We start from the raw sequence: 19,533 nt of genomic DNA, 5'->3' as shown, positions 1-19,533 counted from the left end.
AGCTCAGAACCAAATTCACTGCTAAATCATAGTAAGCCATCCTTTCCTTAACTTTCTGGTAATAATCCATGTGCTTTGTAAGGGCAGGGGCTAAAGTGTGTTTTTCTCTGTATTTTCTGCATGCTTTGCACTGTACCTAGTAATAATAGTAACATTTATTAGTGCCTACTACATGATAGGCAGTGTGCTAAGCATTCTACATGCATTATTCCCTTTAGCCTTCATAACAACCCTACTGGGTGCGGACTACCATAATCTCCACCAGTACAATATGTCTATGTATTTTATGGATATGAATGAATGGGTGTGGCAAATACTTCCAGATCTTCTTTTATATTATATTTAGGTTATCACATAAACATCTTTAAAAAAATGAAAATTCATATCCTTTGGAGAACAGGCCAGGGAGGTCATAATACACATAGGTGTGTTTTATTGGCTCAGAATGCTTTCTCCTTTCTTCATCTTACTGCACTTTGCTCTTTCAGGAGCCATGCCTCCTGGACTCTCAAGCTGTATGGTTTGTGCAGGGCTGGACACACACACACACACACACACACACACACACACATGCATACATACAATGTGTGTGCACACACTTGTGTATACATACGCACATATACACACCCCTCCGGGAAGGTCACATGCCCCAGGCCTGACCAATCAACATTTTCCTGATGAAATCAGTTGAGTCCCTGTATTCAGGGCCCAGAATAATCTGAACCCAGTTGTAATCCCAGACTTTTCTGTCATAGAAGTCAATATATTTTCTTTTATATTCAAGTCAGTTTGCATTGAGTTTTCAGTCACTTTCAACCAAAGAACCCTAACTAATAGAGAAAATAAGTCTTTTTTTAAAGTGAATATAGGACTTTCACTCAAGGCAGTATGAAAGATTTAAAATATCTGGGAACGCCTCTTGGTACAGGACACCCAAAAAATTCTTGATAAAATACTTAAAAAAAATCTTTTAAATGCGTGGATCAGCTTACAAAAAAGTAAAAGAAGTCCTCGGAGTACAGGAACAACAAGGAAATCTACGAACCTGGATATTAGAGGTATCAGACAGAGCATAAAATAAGTATGCTGACTATGCTTAAATAAATAAAAGAGGACCTCAAATGAATGACAAAGAAACAAGAATGACAGGCAAATTTAACTCAGCATAGACATCTCACAGGAATGAGCAAGGCAGGGGACAGTGGAGTACTATCTTCAAATGCCAAACTATCAACCTGGAATAATATACCCAACCAAACAATTTTTTGAGAACAAGAGCAAAATAAAAAATTTTCAGATAAATAAAACTGAGTGTTTACAACAATAACCTTGTCTACAGCAAGAAATACATGATATATTTCAGGAACAAGAAAAGAATCCCAGAAAGATCTGAGATCCAAAGATGACCATTCAGGAAAGAATGATGGGAAGAAGAAATGGTAAATGTGTGGATAAATGTAAACAAATACTGCATTTTAAAAAATGTCTAATGTGTTGGTTTAAAAAGCAAGACAGGGCTTCCCTGGTGGCGCAGTGGTTGAGAGTCCGCCTGCCGATTCAGGGGACACGGGTTCGTGCCCTGGACCGGGAAGATCCCACATGCTGCAGAGCGGCTGGGCCCGTGAGCCATGGCCGCTGAGCCTGAGCGTCTGGAGCCTGTGCTCTGCAACGGGAGAGGCCACAACAGTGACAGGTCCATGTACCACAAAAAAAAAAGGCAAGACAGAATTAAAATAGTGGAGTAAAATGACATACAAATTGGGAAAGAAGGTGATCAATGTTAAAGCATTCTAGTATCCATAGTTATGGATTATCTTTAGACTTTTTTCAGTTAAATATATACTTTCAAATTTACCACTAAAGATTGGAAATAGATAACTGCCAAATTAATAGAGAGAGAAAAATGGAACCAGAAGGTTCTATCAATTCAAAAAGCAGTATGGAAAAAAGGGAAAAAACATAGAAAAAGCATAACAAATAGAAAGCATAAGTAAGACGGCATAATCAAACACTAAAGTATCAGTAAGCACAGTAAGTATAAATGGACATAACTATCTAGTTAAAGTCAAAGACTGTCAGTCTGGATTTTTTTTTTTAATGACAACACAAAATCCAGCAACATGCTAATTAGAGACATTCCTAAAAGCTAAGGTCACAGAAGAAGTGAAAGTAAAAGGATGGGAGAAGGTATCATGAAAACTAATCAAAAGGAACATGTTCTGTAGACTTAAAGTACTGATTCAAAGAAAGGACGTCACTCTGACAACCACAAGATGGGTCTAGTAAAAACTATAAAATAGCCTCAGTTTACAACCTTGTTGGGGAAGCAAAGAAACAGTCTAATCTCCACACCATGTGTGATGTTTCTCCAAAGGTAATGTTAAGCGAACAGACAAGCAGGCTACCTCTCTGCAAAAAGAGAAATCTTAACCAACTCCCTCCTGCCAACCCCAGCAAGACACAAACACCTTCTTTGCTGAATTACCTATTTAGAGCTATTTTGAGACTCTTTGCCATCCTAGCACCCAAGTCCTAGTCCTTAAACTCGGATACACACTCTGCAACTATAGCACTAATACGGCTAAAACCAGAGCAAGCGTTCAGGAAATGCAAACACCTGTGTGTATTATTTATTTACACACTTTTCTAACCAGCGGTTCACAACTCCTTGGCAGTGGCAGAGAAGAGCTGATGTTCACAGGCGTGGCATCCCATACATGTGCGGTGGAAATGCACAGCCTCAAGGGCGCTGTCACGCCACCTTTCTCTCCTGCTAAAGAGGTCAGAATGCAAATGAGAATAACAGTATAGGATTATCTCAAGGCTTCCCGTATCTATGAAAACTAAAACTTCCTGTAAGTATTGGTACGTGATTAGCCACCATCCACTTGTGACACACCTTGTAACTGACTGTGATGTCACCACGAGTTTCATCTGCACTTGACCTGTCATCAATCCCCACTTTGTCTAATTCTGGTATTCTCCCACACCCTCAAAAGCACGCACCCTTAATCTTTGGCGTGAGAAGTCCAAAGGCTCTAAGCCAGTAGCTTTCAACACTAGTTGCACATCAGCCTCAGCCTAGGCCCTACCCACCAAAACTCTATTTAATCATTCTGGGGAAGATCCCTCACATAATTTTTCAAAGTTCCCCAAGGCCACAAACCCAGCTATCTGGCTCCCCACTTTGGCCTGCTGCCATCTCACAGTGAAAGTTCCCTGTCCTTGCTAGGCTAAAATGAGATGGTATTTGTGAAAGAGTTTTGCAAACCCTATACTTACTATACTACCATGCAAGAATTCCTTGTCATCCTCCTCCTCCTCCTTTCCCTCCTCGATTCAGTGCCGTAACTAATAGAAAAAAAGCGATGCACTAATCTACTGGCATGTGAATTATTAGCCTCACAGAAGGGCCAGGGTCTACACCAAGTCTTGAGGAATTAGAGTCAATACTTCAAAGTGTCTCTATTAGCTACCAAGGCTTGCAGATGCCAGAAGAACCAAGCCAAACAGTCCCTTGCCTATGATAACACATTTATCCCCTGTAGTGCAGACTTTGGTTAAAAACGTGTGTGGGCCTTTGTACATACTCATGTCTGAATATGTTCTCACCCACTTACCCGTGTGTATCTTTTTCAGAATCTATTTCTATACCTGGAAAAGTCTAGAAGGATACACAGCAAAATGTTAACAGTGGTTCTTCCCAGGATGGTAGGTTTATGGATGATCTTTTTTTTTTTTTTTTTTTGCTTCTCTGTATATGCAAACTTTTCTAGAGTGAACATGTATTGCTCTTATAATTAAAATTAATAGATAAATAATTGCCTCCATCTCAAAAGGGAGGAGGGAATAAAAGATGTGGGTTCTAGATCAGCTCTGCCCCAGATATGTGTGTTACCTTGGGGGCATGGCTTTTCCTCTCTGGTTAGACTGGATGCTCCCTCAGGACCTTCCCTCCTATGACATTCAAGGATCCTAACCACACCTCTGCTTATTAATTAGTTCCAACCCTCCCCCTCACCCAGGACCCCGACTGTGAACTCATAATCCGCCATTCTGGTTTGTCAGGCTAAATCTCAAGACCTTATTAGGTCCTCACGCCCGTATGAACTATAATAAAAGTGAGTCTTTGTGAAAGGCCTCGACACTACTGGCTACATCTAAGTTATACCTCAAGGCCTGGCTGGGCTGAGAGAGACACAGATGGAGCTCACCTCTCTCTCTAGGCAAGAATGACCCAACAGGCCTTGATGCAGGAATTAAAGACAGGAGGCATTCACACTCCTTATCACGCTGGGTTTGGATTAACTTCCCAGGGTCATTGCAATAGCAGGATCTATAAGCAAATCCTGATAGGACACAGGGCAGCTGTGTCACCATGGAGATGGGACACCATAAGCCCCACAGGTCACCCACAATGTTTCAAGGAGACTTCACAACCTGGGACAACAGAGGAAGTTGGAACCCGGAAAAGAAAAACTTTATGACCAATCCCTGGATGACTCTTAAAAGCAACCTCCTGAGTGTATTGTTGGCAACAGGGAAGGCAGAAAAAACTAATAAGAACTGAGTACACAGTGTGTTCCCAGGTGTTAGGTGTTTTATTAACTCCTAGGTTGTGTTATTTCTACTCATCGCCTATTTTGCCGATAGGGAAATTGAGACTCAGAGAGGCTAGATAAGTTGGCCGACGTCACAGAGCTGATGAGCAAAAGAGCCACGATTTTATTTCACATGAGCTGGGTCTGAACCCTGAGTCTGACCTGAAAGCTTCCCCTAGACCTTGCCTCAGTGAGCACCCTTGGTGTTTCAAGGAGATAAACATATATTCAGCCATTTGGCTGAAGAGGAGGAACTACCACCAACCCCAACAAACAAAGCTCGACTCAAAAAGATAAACAGTGAAAATGCCTAAGGTAAAAGCATAGGCTAGGCATGAGCATATCCTGAAAAACAGCAGAGACAGTGAGGTGAAAATCCATTCAAACTTTGCCAGTGAGGGCAGAGATGGGGCCTCCTCCTGACATTCCTGCTCGCTCTGACCAAGGATGCACAGAGCAGTTGCCTAAAATCCTGAAATCAGCACAGTCCCCCAAGGCCAGTTCCACCACTTTCCAGCTGTGGGGCCTTGGGTGAGTCACCTGACCTCTCTGGGCCAATTTCCACACCTGTAAAGCAGGAGGGACAAGGAGCAGGGAGGAGTGGCAGACACCTGGTACATACAGGAGGCTGCCCACTTGGCTCCAGAACCCCCTCGCTGAGCCCTCTTTCCCTCAAAGTCTTTAAGGAGGGTCTCCAGCAGGGACCTGGAAGATCCCTTCCAAAAGAGGAAAGGAGATAGAAGGCCAGGAGGGCCAATTTCCACCTGCCAGCTTGTTCCCTTCTTACCTAAGCAGTGGGTACAACCCCTCCAGACAGCAGCTCCAACAGGAATTAGGCCTCTGCCCACACAGGTTCCAGGACTGTGTCACCACAGGAGTGAGCTCTGCTGGACCACAGCCAGAAGGAGCCCTTCCCAGCAGCCGCTCCTTCCTGACTTCCTCCACTTAAAGGTCAGGAGTCCAACTCCCAGAGAGAGGGCAAGGAGGCTTGCGGCTTCAGACTTGCCCTTCCAGGCACCTTTCATCTCACCTGCCCGGTGGGCCCTCCCTCCTGGTTGATCCAAGGGCCCTGGTGCACACAGGTGCACACAGGTAAGTGAATGAAGCCTGTCTCGAACCCCACAGGTCCTTAGCTTTGCCAAAGCAGGACGTTACAGGCGTAACTGGACTGGGGGTGCCTTTGGACCCAGGAAGGGCACCCAAAGGGTCTCATCTGAAACCTGTCAGTAGATTTGTCAATTTCTGAGATTTTTCTATTTTCATTTTTTAAAACTTTCTCCCCCACCCCGCAGTATGAACACTTTCACTGCCCACTTCCGAGTGACTCAATAAGACGCGAGATCCCCAGGTCTTTCGAGACCCCGGTTCCACCTTGCCACTTCACAGCTGCAGAAACTGAGGCCCGGGGACTCCGAGGGCGGTGCTTCTCCCGCCACCTGGGGACTCACAGAGGGTTCCAGCGCTCGGGCAGGCGGCGGTGCAGCGAGATGCGGTCGCTGAGGTAGATGTTGATCTGGTAGAGCCGCACGCTCTCCTCCTGCAGCCGCAGCTCTTCGCCCTGCAGCTGCAGCCGCACTGCCTCGCCTCGCGCGCCCAGAGCGTCCTCCCGCACCGGCGGCCGCGGCAGAACCGGGTCTCGCCGCCCAGAGCGCGGGGTGCGTGGGAATCCTGGCTCGGCCGTCCCGGCCCCGCGCCGCGCCCGCAGCACCGAGCCCAGCCCGGCCAGCGCCACCAACGCCAGCAGTACCAGCAGCGCCTCCCGGCTGCGCCGTAGCCCTCGCGGGCAGCGCCTCCACGCCGCGCGCCCCCACATGCGCCCGCCAGCTGCTGCCAGCGCCCGGCGCGCCCCGAGGCGGTGGCGCAGCCAGCGACCCGGATCCCGGAACCGGCGCGCCGCCCCGCCCCCGGCCCGCCCCACCTGCGCCCCGCCCCCTTCTCGCCCCGCCTGCCCGCCGAAGGGGCAAACTTTTACAGGGTCCTCAGGAGGGCTCGCTGAGACGTGCACCTTCTTGGTGGGCTGTGTGCTTTATTAAAAAGGTAACGGCCGTAAAGCCCTCAGCTCAGCGCCTGGCAAGTCGTAAGCGCTCCGTAAATGTTGGCCCAATGCGCTGTGCAGGGCGCTATGAATTTCACTGCCATTATCTCATTTGACCCCTACACAGTCCAATAAGAGAGGTACATTTTACAGATGAGGAGACTGGGGCACAGTGAGGCTAATTTACACCGGGCTATCTCATGGAGGCCTGCAGGCATACCGACCTAAGACATACTGCTCGGATCCCTTGAATAACAAACCCTCCTCTGGCTCCCTATTAGTCGGTAATCTGTTTCTCATTCCTCACTTTACAGACGCCTCCAAGAAACTTATCAAAGAAATGAACTATCCTCTCAGAAAAACACACGCAAACACACCCATGATTGCACACACCCCAGGCCATCCCTTCATGTTAAGTAGCCCGGGTCTTGGCTAGAGGTTTCGTTTGGGAGGATTGGGAGGATGAGGAAGCCACAGGGGTGCCAGAAATATTTAATAGGGTCCAGACTAGAGTGAGGCATGAGGCTCTCTCCAAGGCGGAAAATTGAAGTGTGGGCCAAATAAGCCTCAGTAATCAAAATAAACAATATTTTTCAAAATCAAAATGAATGCAAAAAATCCATGACAACAAAATACCAAAATTTTAAAGGCAGAAACTCTGACCCTGTGCTTGCACAGCTCACTTCACTCACCTCACCCTAATCCCAGCCCTGATTCTATATCTTGATTTTAGTGAGGATTACATGGATAAATACATATGTAAAAATTCATCAAGTTCTTCTTTAAAACCCATGCACTTGACTTACGAAAGTTATATCTCAATTTTTAAAAAGCAAAAAATAAATAAAAGAACAAAGAATAAAAAAAGGAGAACCCCTAGCCTCCAGAACAAGTGCTGAAGTCCTCAGCTTGACAGGAGAGAACCCCAGAATGTGACTCCAAATTCTGTAATGCCTATCCCCAACCACTGGGGGATAGGGGAGGCACGGTTTCACTCCAGGCCTTTGCATAGGCTGCTCTCTCCGCTGGAAATGCCCTGCCCCACCTAGAAAACGCTTACCCATCCTTCAAGACCCTGCCAAAAGCCACCTCCTCCATGAAGCCTTCAGCAATTCCATGGTTTTTTAGGTAAGCGTATTTAAAGATCACATCATCCTTTTGTGTATTAGTCAGGGTTCCACAAGAGAAACAAAAGCAGGAAGAGATATATTAAGAGATTTACTACAAGAAATTGGCTTATACAATTGTGGAGACTGGTTAAGCAAGTCCAAAATCTATAGGGCAGGTCATCAGGAAGGACAGGCTGAAACTCTCTGACATAAGCAGAAGCTGCAATCCACAGGCAGAATTTCTTAATTTCTAGGGCAATCTCAGTTCTGCTCTTTAGGATTTTAACTGATTAAATCAGGCCCACCTAAACAATCTCCTTCCTTAAAGTCAGCTGATCGTAAATGTTAACCATATCTACAAAATACCTTCATGGCAACATCTATATTAGTGTCTGATTGAATAACTGAGGATTAAAGCCTAGCCAAGCTGACATATCAAACTGACCATGTCTATTAATTTCCGAGAATTGCCATAACAAAGTACCACAAACTAGGTGGCTAAAAACAACAGAAATTTATTCTCTCACAGTTCTGGAGGCAATAAGTCTTATTAGCAGAGCCACATTCTCCCTGGAGGCTCCAGGGGAGAATCTGTTCCATACCTTTCTCTTAGTTACTTGTGTCGCTAGCAATCCTTGACATTCCTTGACTTGTAGATGCATCACTCCAATCTCTGCCTCCATGGTCATATGACATTCTTCTAGTGCGTTTGTCTCTGTGTCCCTTCTACTCTTCTTCTAAGGGCGCTGGTCATTGGATTTGGGCCACTCTAATGATCTCATCTTAACTTGATTATATCAACAAAGACCCTATTCCCAAATAAGGTAATATTCATAGGTATCAAGGATTAGGATTTCGACAGATCTTCTGGGGGGACACAATTCAATCCATATCACCGCCATACTTTGTTACAGCCCTTGCTACATTAGGTGTGTTTAATTCATACCCTGGCCTTGTAAAAAAAAAAAAAAGAATGTAAAGGATTAAGAGTATGGGCTGTGGTCACTTTATGATCCCAGAAGTTGGTTCAGTGTCAGACACAGCAAGTGCTCAATTCATGGCTGGCTTTGTGTCTCACACTCACTTAAGTAGGCACCTGTTTGAACTCAGTGGGGAAGTACCTGATGGAGGGCACAGCCTGGTTAAGTGCAGAGAAAAGTTACTCCCAAAAGGTAACAAACATGAATTCTTTAGGTCTTCTTGCTGGAAGGGCCTCAGCAACTCAGTCTGGACATTTTCAGAATCTGCTCCTAGAAATCCCAAGGGAAAACCATCCAGGAAAGTAAAAAGGAGGCTGACTGGACAGGGCTCCAGTTATTCTCCCTGAAACCAGAGCACTGACACATTTATTTGCTTAATCCTTTGAGCTTCCTTATTAGATTGTCGCAGCCTCGTCTCTAATTACCAGAGGACTTGGTAACCAGGCCAAAGGAAGTATGTTGTCCCGGCCCACAGCTGATCAGTAGCAGAACAGGAAATAGAAGAGAATAAAAAGGTATGGTACAAACTGCTAGATGTCTGCCAATATCCAATCTTCTCTTTTTCCTTCTCTAGAATCCTTTTTTTAAAAATGTGTTTGTTTCTCTGGACCCATTGTCTTCCAAAATAAAGACTATATTTCCCAGCCCTCCTTGCTACTAGGCATGGCCAAGTGACTAAGTGTGCCACCAATGGGCTATAAGTGGTGGTGTCAAATGGGGCTTCTGAGTAATGTCCTTAAAGGAAACTTCCTTACCTTTCCTTCTTGCTGGCTGGATTGTGGCTATGAAGACTGGAGCTCAAGCAACCACTTTGGGTCATGCACTGAGAATGGTGAAACACCGTGGCAGAAGGAGTCCAGTTTCCTAACATTGTGGACACTGAACCAGTCCTGCTGGCCTCCTTCCACGGTTTGTTTAGTGAGAGAGAAATAAACTTCTATTTCATTGAAGCCACTGTTTCTATGGGTTTTCTGTCTTAGGCAGCCAAGTCTAATCCTCACTGATACAGATGATTAACTGCAAGAGAATTCTCCCCAAATCTGACTCTGATGGTACGGTGATTTTAAAACCAGGCTGCAAATTCTTTGATACTCCCTTCCCTTGAAACAAGGAAGACTTCTAACTGCTTCAACCAACAGAATATGGTAGAAGTGAAGTTCTGTGACTTCTAAGGCTAGGTATAAAAGGCCATGAAGCTTCCACCTTGTTCACGGGACCACTGTTCTCGGAGCCTTGAGCTGCCAGGAAAGAAATCTGATGATCCTGATGCCATCATGCCAGAGAAGCCACAGGCAGACATACAGTCAACAGGGTCAGCTGAGCCCAACCTTCAGCCACCCTGGACAGCCCAGGCATCAGACAGGTGAGTGAAGAAGCCATCTTGGAAGTGGCTCCACCCCAGTCATTCAAGTCATCTCAGCTATGGCCCCAGACGTCACAGAACAGAGAGGTGCTGTCTTCAAATCCCTGACCCACAGAACCCACGAACATAATAAGATGATTGTTGTTTTACACCATGACGTTTGGGATGGTTTGTAACACAGCAGTAGATAACTGGAACAAATGGATGATTTTAATCAACATATTTCAAGAGGAAATATTACTGAGCATCTAAACATGTACCAGGTCCTGTGCTACGGACTAGGCAAACTACAGTGAGCAAGTGTCGATGATAAACAAAGGGGGACACTAGTTAAATGGGAAAGAGAGATTTGAATCAGTAACATACCATTTCAATAGGGAAGGAGGTCCAGTATGAACTGATTCAACTTTGATTTGCATAGGGGTAACTGGGAGTTTTAAGTAGAGTTGAGGAAATGAAAAATTACAAAGGATTGGTCAGCATAAATGCTGATTAGCCCAGACAGGTCTGTTGGCTTGCAATCATCAAAGTCAGGATTCTATCCTCCCACTGAGAATGGCAGACAGAGGCCCTATCCTTCCTGACGATCGCATTTTAAAGGAATGACTGGGACTTCCCTGGTGGTGCAGTGGTTAAGAATCCACCTACCGGGCTTCCCTGGTGGCGCAGTGGTTGAGAGTCCGCCTGCCGATGCAGGGGACACGGGTTCGTGCCCCGGTCCGGGAAGATCCCACATGCCGCGGAGCGGCTGGGCCCGTGAGCCATGGCCGCTGAGCCTGCGCGTCCGGAGCCTGTGCTCTGCAACGGGAGAGGCCACAACAGTGAGAGGCCTGCGTACCACAAAAAAAAAAAAAAAAAAAAAGAATCCACCTACCAATGCAGGGGGGACACGGGTTCGAGCCCTGGTGCGGGAAGATCCCACATGCCGCAGAGCAGCTAAGCCTGTGAGCCACGACTACTGAGCCTGCGTTCTGGAGCCCGCAAGCCACAACTACTGAAGCCCGCGCGCCTAGAGCCCATACGCCACAAGAGAAGCCACCTCAATGAGAAGCCTGCGCACTGCAACGAAGAGTAGCCTCCGCTCGCCGCAACTAGAGAAAGCCCGCGTGCAGCAACGAAGACCCAACGCAGCCAAAAATAAATAAATAAATAAACTTAAATAAAGAAAGAAAGGAATGACTTTCAGGTCCTTGAGAAAGATACTCCTGAACTGTAGGAGATACATACACATGTCAAAGGGACAGAGAAAGGATTCACAATTGTAAGCCCTTTTTAGTAAATGTTCTTAAAAAGGGTGGTCAGGGGCCGATGGTTAGGTGTTGGACAGGGCAAACAGCAAATTCTTTGGGTAGTCTTCAGCTTTCTCAGGTAGGCACTTCAGGGGTGCTAACGTCACAGTCTTGGAAACCATGTTAGTGTTTAAGTCTTTTAGTGTGAGGGGAGGCGGGTGGATGAAATCATTTGTGTTGAGAGTCTGTAGTTTTTACAGGCCAAGGTTGAGCCCTAGTCAAGATGGAAGCTCAGAGGAACCTGTCTAGAGTTTGGTCAAGGATTGAATCTTTGACAGAAGACAGATACTTCTGACATCATGGTGCTGAGAGTGTAATGGAATGGACAGATAATAAAAAGGTAACTTATTAGAGTTGTGATAAGTATTTTGAAGAAGCATCGCTAAAAGGACTTATACTAGTAGAACCTGGTTTAGTTTAGGAGTTTAGGAAGGTTTCTCTGAAGAAGTTATGTTTACACGGATACCTGGATGTTAAAGTGAGATCAGTGATTTGAGATCATATTTTAGGTTAATCTGGAACTCCCTCTGCTGCTGCCCAGCTCAGGGAAATGAATAGTTTTTTATCTCCTGTAGAAAGATAATGTGTAAACTGGGAAGCCAGTCCAAAGCTTTTTATCAAATATTCTCTATTTTCAAAGGGACCACAGCCCAAAAGTTAAGGAGCGTAAGTCTGGTCTGATTCTATCATTTTACAGATGGGGAGCCTGAGACACAGAGTGGGGAGGCGGTCTTGAACCAGTTGGTGGCTCAGGCAGAGTAGGATCTAAATTGCCATCTGCTTCAATTCACAGCCTCTGGTTACTGGCCTCCCTGGAGGATATGGCCCTTCCATGAGCAGCTCCCCCAGGGCTCCAGGAGGGGGATGGGGTTTGAGGTGAACCATGCAAAGCAGCTCCTACCCAGAACTGCTGCTGCTATCAGACTAGTGGGAGGTGACTCCATGCACACAAGAGTCCACTGGTTGGTGCTGGAAGGCAGGTGTGATAGGAAAGCCTTGGAGCTGTGTCTTTTGGCCTCTGTCCAAACACCCACACACTTAAGATCTGTCAGGTTAGAAACCAGACAAGGATTACGACCTGGATCGGCTTACCAAATTGGAATGCTTCCCAACAGAGGCTCAGGTGCAGAGAGAAGAGTGACGGAATTAGGCCTCGCAAGACCTGGCTTCGCGTGCCAGGTAATGGATACAAGCTGTCACTCACTGAGCACCTATATGTGCTGTAAACTGCTAGCATCTCACTTTACCCCCTGACAACCTTGCAAGGTTTCCTCTCTGAGGAAACCTGGGCTCAGAGAAGTCAGGTGGTTTATCCAAGGTCACACGACACACAAGGGGCAGAACAAGGATCTGAGCCCAGGTCTCCTGACCCCTAGTTCAGGATTTCCCACCACACACCTCAGTGGCAGGCTGCTGTGAGACCAAAGACCAGAGACAGCTTAGCCTCGTGGGTAAAAACACAGCCTTGCAGCCCACTTGCCGGAGCTCAAACCCCAGCCCCATCGCAGATTGCTGTGCAGCCTTAGGCAAGTCACTTAACCTCTTTCAACGCAATGTGCTCATGTATAAAATGGTGGTCATAATAACAGTACCTGAGTAGGGTTTGGGGAAGGACTGAGCGACGTAGTCCACACAGACAGCCTCCCTGGACACAAAGCAGGGTGGAAAGAGCTTCTGCAAGGGCAAATGGAAGGTGCCTAGTGCTTTGCTACTCAAAGTGTGGTTCTCAGGCCAGCAGCATGGGTACCACCTGGGAGCTATTGGAACTACAATAGTTTGTTAACAGAGGTAAAGTAACAAGAGTGACTCTGCTTACCCAGAGTAAGTGCTATGTAAATGCTATTAATGATGAGAAGTTGGCATCCATAGAGGGTAAATCCAGCTGGGACCTTAATTCTTTTCATACCTCTTCCCAAATTGACTAACTTGTCCTCTCCTTGGGTTTCTTGTTAGTTTGAGGAGATAATTTGTTCTTTGACCACACCATCTCATCTGCTGCTCAACCAACAGATAGAATTCTGTAGAAGGCACTTGTGATTTGTCATATTAGCTCCCTTCACAGGGGATCATTACATCCCTTTTAGAGCTTAATAAGTTATACGGTAGTGGTACTTCAAACATTAGTAGGGAAAAGATGGCTGATTCAATCAATGATTGCGGCAACTTGATAAACATTTGGAAAAATAAAGTTAAATGCCAGCCTCACACCTTACACCAAAATAAGTTCCAAATGATCTAGAAATGTCAAAGTAAAAAAAGAAAAATAAGAAAATCCAAAGATGAAAGTACTGGATGAAAAAACCCAGAGACCATTATGGAAAAGATTTATAAATTTGACTACATAAAAATTTCTAAATTCTGTAAAGCCCAAATAATATAAACTCAAAAGACAGAAGACAAATCAGAAAGACATATTTGCAGATGATATTTACCCAGTATGTGAATCAACAGGGAAATAAAAAGAACAAACAGAAATAAAAATGACCAAAGAATCTGAAGACAGCTCCCACAAAAAAGAGATCTAAAATGGTCTATAAATGTATCGAAATATGCTCAACTTCTCTACTTAAAAAGCATGCAAACTAAACTTACTCCAAAATATTTTTTTCACCTATCAGATTGGCAAAGATTAAAAAGGTTATTAATTCCAGTGTTGTCAAGGATGTGAATAAACAGGCACTCTTATCCAGTCAGTAGGAATGCAAACTGGTACCTTTTGGAAAGCAATTAGGCAACATTTATTTGAAATGTTAATGTTCGTATCCTTTTGATTCTGCAATTTCACATCTAGGAATTTATCTAACAGAAATAGATTCATAAGTGCTCAAGAGATAAGCTTACAGGAAGCTTATCGCAGTATTGCAGGGGTCCCCAACCCCCCGCCCCCCACCGCCGTGGACCGGTACCGGCCCGGTCCTCAGCCTGTTAGGAACCAGGCCTCACAGCAGGAGGTGAGCGACAGGCAGGAGCAAAGCAAAGCAAACGAAGCTTCATCTGCCCATTGCTCCCCATCACTCGCATCACTGGCTGAACCATCCTCCTCGCACTCCCCCACCCCAGTCTGTGGAAGAATTGTCTTCCACAAAACCGGTCCCTGGCGTCAAAAAGGTCGGGGCCGCTGCAGTATTGTATATAAAAGCAAAAAGTTGGAAACAACCCAGATATCCATTAATAGTAGATTATAAAATGAAGTACTGCACGTCCATACACTAATATACCACAGTGTCATTAGCAAGAATGACATTAATTCTAAGTGCTTAACATACAAATGTGTTTAAGATACATTGTTAAGTCAAGAAAATCAAGTTGTAGAGCTGTATGGATAGTATGATCCTATTTGGGTAAAATACATTAATATATAAAAAGGAAAAACTCTAAAGAAATATTCACCAAACCATTAACCATATTATATTTATTTCTGATTAGTGAGATTCTTTGGCCCTTTCATTTTTTTTTTTTTTTTTTTTGCGGTGCGCGGGCCTCTCACCACTGTGGCCTTTCCCGTTGCGGAGCACAGGCTCCAGACGTGCAGGCTCAGCGGGCCCGGCTCACGGGCCCAGCCGCTCCGCGGCATGTGGGATCTTCCCAGACCAGGGCACGAACCCATGTCCCCTGCATCGGCAGGCAGACTCCCAACCACTGCGCCACCAGGGAAGCCCTGGCCCTTTCATTTTCATTCCATTTTTTTTCAACGAATATTTATTGATTACCTACCACTTGGCAGGCAATGTACTAGGTTCAAGGCATATGATGGTAAACACCCAGAGCCACTGATCTCAAGAAGCTTACATTCTATATTTCTACAACATTGGAACTCTTTACAACACATATTATCATCTTATCAGGAAGGTATTTTAAGGTAAATAAATACTCTTTAGAGATTATTTTACTTCCAAACCCTCCTTACCTCCTTTCTAATCCACTGCACCAGTCTCTGATCCCCCTGCCCCTCCTTTCCAACCTGTTTCCTCTCTTTTCCTACAACTACCCAACTCACACCCAGTTTTTCTGCCCAACTTGTGGTCAAGCTCTCCCATGAAGCTGTCAGTGACACCCTCAAACTCTGACACTTTCCTCTGAATTGATAACAAAAGCTCACAGACCACCCTGTTCCGCAATCACATGGGATTCCCTGGGGGCCAGGGGCTGTGTCCCTATCATCCAACACACATAATGTCTGGCACACAGGAGGCACTCAATTAATGTTGGTTGAACAGGGATTGTGTCGGTGATGGAGGTACACCACTCAGACGGCCCTTCAAGAGAACCTGCTGCAGGGAGAACAGTTGACTGAGAACCTCTAGCTGCTATGCCTCCGGGTCCTCCGTGATATTTTTGCTGAGGCTACATTTCCTCTGGTTTCTCCCAGTCAGTGACCGAGCATGGGAGGGACACCAGAACCCAGCCATTTCTGTTTGATGCAGGAAGACTTAGCAGACTCCCTTTGCCTGGGGACTCCCCATCAGCCTGGTCGAGTCATTCCCAGAACTGCAGGGCAGTCTGAAGCTCTTCCTACCCAAGCCTCCTCCCTTTCCACTCTCTTTTCCCAGTTGTCAGACCTGCATCTGGGTCTGAAGGCTCTCCTTCCCTTTTCTTCTTCCTTCCACCTTTATCCTATACAAGCATTTCTCCCAGGAAAAAACATTATGGCATTTGATTCTTAGAGGACCCAAACCAACATAGGGATCAGTGAAAAGATACTGGAAGAGAGTTCATAAATAATAAGACTGTAGATACACTTGCAGAAGAGATTTATGTATAAAGATGTGCTGGATCCATTCTTCCAAACCTTTGTGCACACAAATCACCTGGGAATGGTGTTGAAATGGATTCTGGTTCAATAGGTCTGGGGTGGACCCAAGATGCTGTATTTCTAAGAAGCTCCCAGGATGTACTGATGCTGCTGGTCCAGGGACCAGAGTTTGAGCAGCAAGGTGCTGGAATCTCTACTTGCCTCACTCGGTCTCTCCTCCCTGGGAGGCTGACTGTGAGGGCCACATCAGTAGGCTCTGAACCTCAGGCTAACAGTTATGTTTGGCCAATGAGGAGCACTGGCAAGAGATCAGAGGGCAGGAGGAGGATGAGGTCAGAGGTTTTTATTCCTCTGGGGATTGCTTCCTACTGGGTTGCCGTAGGATGGCTGCATCCCTCTACCAAAGGCCAAACTCCTATCAGGTAGATCTCTCCAGTTTTCTCTCTTGCAGAATTCCAGTAACTGCTCTCTCCCTTTCCCCCTTCAGGCCTGGGGTGGTGATGGCTCCCTCCTGTTGCCAGCCTCTGAGTACTGCATCATCCCTTGGGACTCTTAGTAACTACTGCCCACATGTCTGTAATTAGTTCTTTAGTAAATGGTCCTCACTTCCTCAGCCAAATGTGCCAGCTGTCTCCTGCTGGGAACCTGACTGCTACAAGTTCAGAACAGCATTGACTGCTGTTCAATGCAGAATTGTTTTTTATAATAGCAGAAAACTGGAAACAACCTAATTGTGCATCATTAAAAAATGATTAAATTACGGTACATCTGCTTAATGGTGTTACATGCAACAATTAAAGAGGATGCAGTAGGGACGTCCCTGGTGGTCCAGTGGTTAAGAATCCGCATTGCAAATGCGGGGGACTCGGTTCGATCCCTCGTCGGGGAACTAAGATCTCACATGCCGCAGGGCAACTAAGCCCACGTGCCACAACTACTGAGCACTCGGGCCACAACTAGAGCCCGTGTGCTACAACTAGAGAGAAGCCCGCGCCTGGCAACAAGGAGCCTGCACGCCACAACTAAGATCACTCTAACCACAACTAAGACCCGACACAGCCAAAAAGAAAATAAATATATATATTTTTAAAAAAGGATGCAGTAGATCTATGTTCATGGAAAGATGCCCAAGCCATTTATTTAAAGAAAAAAGGGCGGGGAAATATTCAGAATAGCATGCATAGTAGGAACCCACTTCTTTAAAAAGTAAAACAGTAAAATATGCATTTGTTAAGGCTTGGATTGCAAGTGACAACAACCCTGCTCAAAACAAACATAACCCCAAAGAATGGGGGTGGGGGGGTTCTGATTCCATCTTTTTCTATCACTTGTCTCTGCTCTTCTGTGTGGTGGCTTCACTCTCAGGCAGGTTGTCTGCAAGTGGGGGCAGAGCGAGCCCCAGCCTGGCTTACGACGTCCTGACAGCTGACAACCTTTAACAAAAAATCCTGCACGGAAGGAATTGGAATGAGCTTGGACATACGCTAATCACTGAACCACGTGGACTGAGAGTGGGGGAAGGAGGCTCCCCAAAAGAAAGAGGGTGTCTCTTCCCCAGGTGGGAGAGGCAGGACAGGTGTAAGCAATAGAGATCCACTCTAGAGGGAATATTTGTAGTAGACATTTGTTATCCTTTTTGGCTGCCCAGCATGGGAACCCCCTTCCTATCCTGGAGAGTCTCCTACCTTCTGGGGCACCCACAATGGAGACTACCTCCCATTATACATGCTGAAAATGCTAGAAATGCACTTTCCCAACTCCCTTTCTGCCAGGCAAAACACATGACCTGGCCAGGCCATTCAGATGCTCCCATCTCTGCCTTGGACTCTGAAGCTGGTGACACCAAAAAGGGCCTGTGCAGACTCCATCCTGGTATAGGGTGCAGTCTGGCATGATCAGGGACATTGTTCTTGGTTGTGGGGCCTCCGGGGCTGGTTCTCTGGCCCCGTGGGATCTGTGAGCTATGAACAAAACCTCATATTAAATCCCCTTTCTTCTTAAATTATCCAGAGGGTTAATTTCTGCTGCTTGCAATCAAGAACCTTGATTAATGCCTTAAGGTAGGTGTGCATGTTTGAATATGTACAAAATATTTTTGGAAAGATAAAATAAATGTGAATATTGGTTACCTATGGGAAGTAGGACTGGGAAAGTGGAGGAGGAGGGAAAGGGGCTTTTGCTTTATGCCCGTTTATATTGTTGGAATTTTTTTTTCACCATGTATATTACTTTTACAGTGAAACAACTAGTTAGTAAAATATAAGAAAAGACACCTGAATAAATACAATAAGACAAGGAAGCAATTGCTCAGGATTTTCAAGGAACCTAGTCTTCATTAGACATTCAAAAGAAAGTCATCCTCAACTCTGTTGTGATGAACAGAGCCAAATGTGGAAATGAGTGACAGTGTTTGTTTATTTAATTATCTATTTATTTATTTATTTTGGTTGCCCAACTTGCGGGATCTTAGTTCTCTGACCAGGGGTTGAACCTGTGCCCCCTGCAGTGGAAGCTCGTGGAGTCCTAACCACTGGACCACCAGGGAGTTCCCCACACCTTGTTTTATTGTGCTTTCCTTTATCGTGCTTCCCAGATGTGGCATCTTGTAGACTGAAGGTTTGCGGCAACCCTGCATGGAGCATGTCTACCAGCACCATTTTTCCAACAGCATTTACCCACTTTGTGTCACTGTCACATTTTGGTAATTCTTGCAATATTTCAAACTTTTTCATTATTATTATATCTGTTATGGTGATCCATGATCAGTGATTTTTGACGTTACTATTGCAAAAAGATTACAACTCGCTGAGGGCTTAGATGATGCACTCTCTCCAAATGTTAGCATAACTTGACTGCGCAATTCCTTCAGGTCTCTTTGCAAATGTCACATTCTCAGTGATATCTTTTCCACCCAACCTATTATAAAATAACATCCCATCCTCTAACCCATTTACTTGGATTCTGTTATGTTCTATTTATTGTTTTTTGTTGTTGTTGTTGTTTTTGTGGTACACGGGCCTCTCCCTGTTGTGGCCTCTCCCGCTGTGGAGCGCAGGCTCCGGACGTGCAGGCTCAGCGGCCATGGCTCACGGGCCCAGCCGCTCCGCAGCATGTGGGATCTTCCCGGACCGGGACACGAACCCGTGTCCCCTGCATCGGCAGGCAGACTCTCAACCACTGCGCCACCAGAGAAGCCCGTAAACATAACTTTTACATGCACTGGGAAACCAAAAAGTTGCATAACTCACTTTATTGCAGTGGTCTGGAACCGAACTCGCAATATCTCTGAGATATGCCTGTACCACCTCCCACATGGCCAAAATGATTAGCTCTATCCCTGAATCTCACACACTCAAACACTTTCTTTGACTCTCCATTACTCACAGAATAAATCTCTGGCACT

General features: G+C 45.6%; 1 protein-coding gene across 1 annotated transcript in view; it reads right to left on the bottom strand.

The window, feature by feature from the left end:
• The window catches only part of GALNT12 (polypeptide N-acetylgalactosaminyltransferase 12), a gene marked incomplete at its 5' end in the record, with an annotated part of 39,820 nt that extends 33,406 nt beyond the window's left edge, over nt 1–6,414 (bottom strand). The window contains one exon of the mRNA XM_081238371.1: nt 6,050–6,414. Coding sequence (XP_081094497.1) covers nt 6,050–6,414 — 365 coding nt within the window. The remainder of the gene's footprint in view (nt 1–6,049) is intronic.
• Nucleotides 6,415–19,533: the final 13,119 nt, after the last annotated feature.

Source organism: Mesoplodon bidens, assembly GCF_964165515.1.
Source record: "Mesoplodon bidens genome assembly, chromosome: 6".
NCBI classification, from domain to species: Eukaryota; Metazoa; Chordata; class Mammalia; order Artiodactyla; family Ziphiidae; genus Mesoplodon; species Mesoplodon bidens.
Note: the sequence above shows the minus strand (reverse complement) of the source record. Positions and strands in the feature narration are given on the sequence as shown.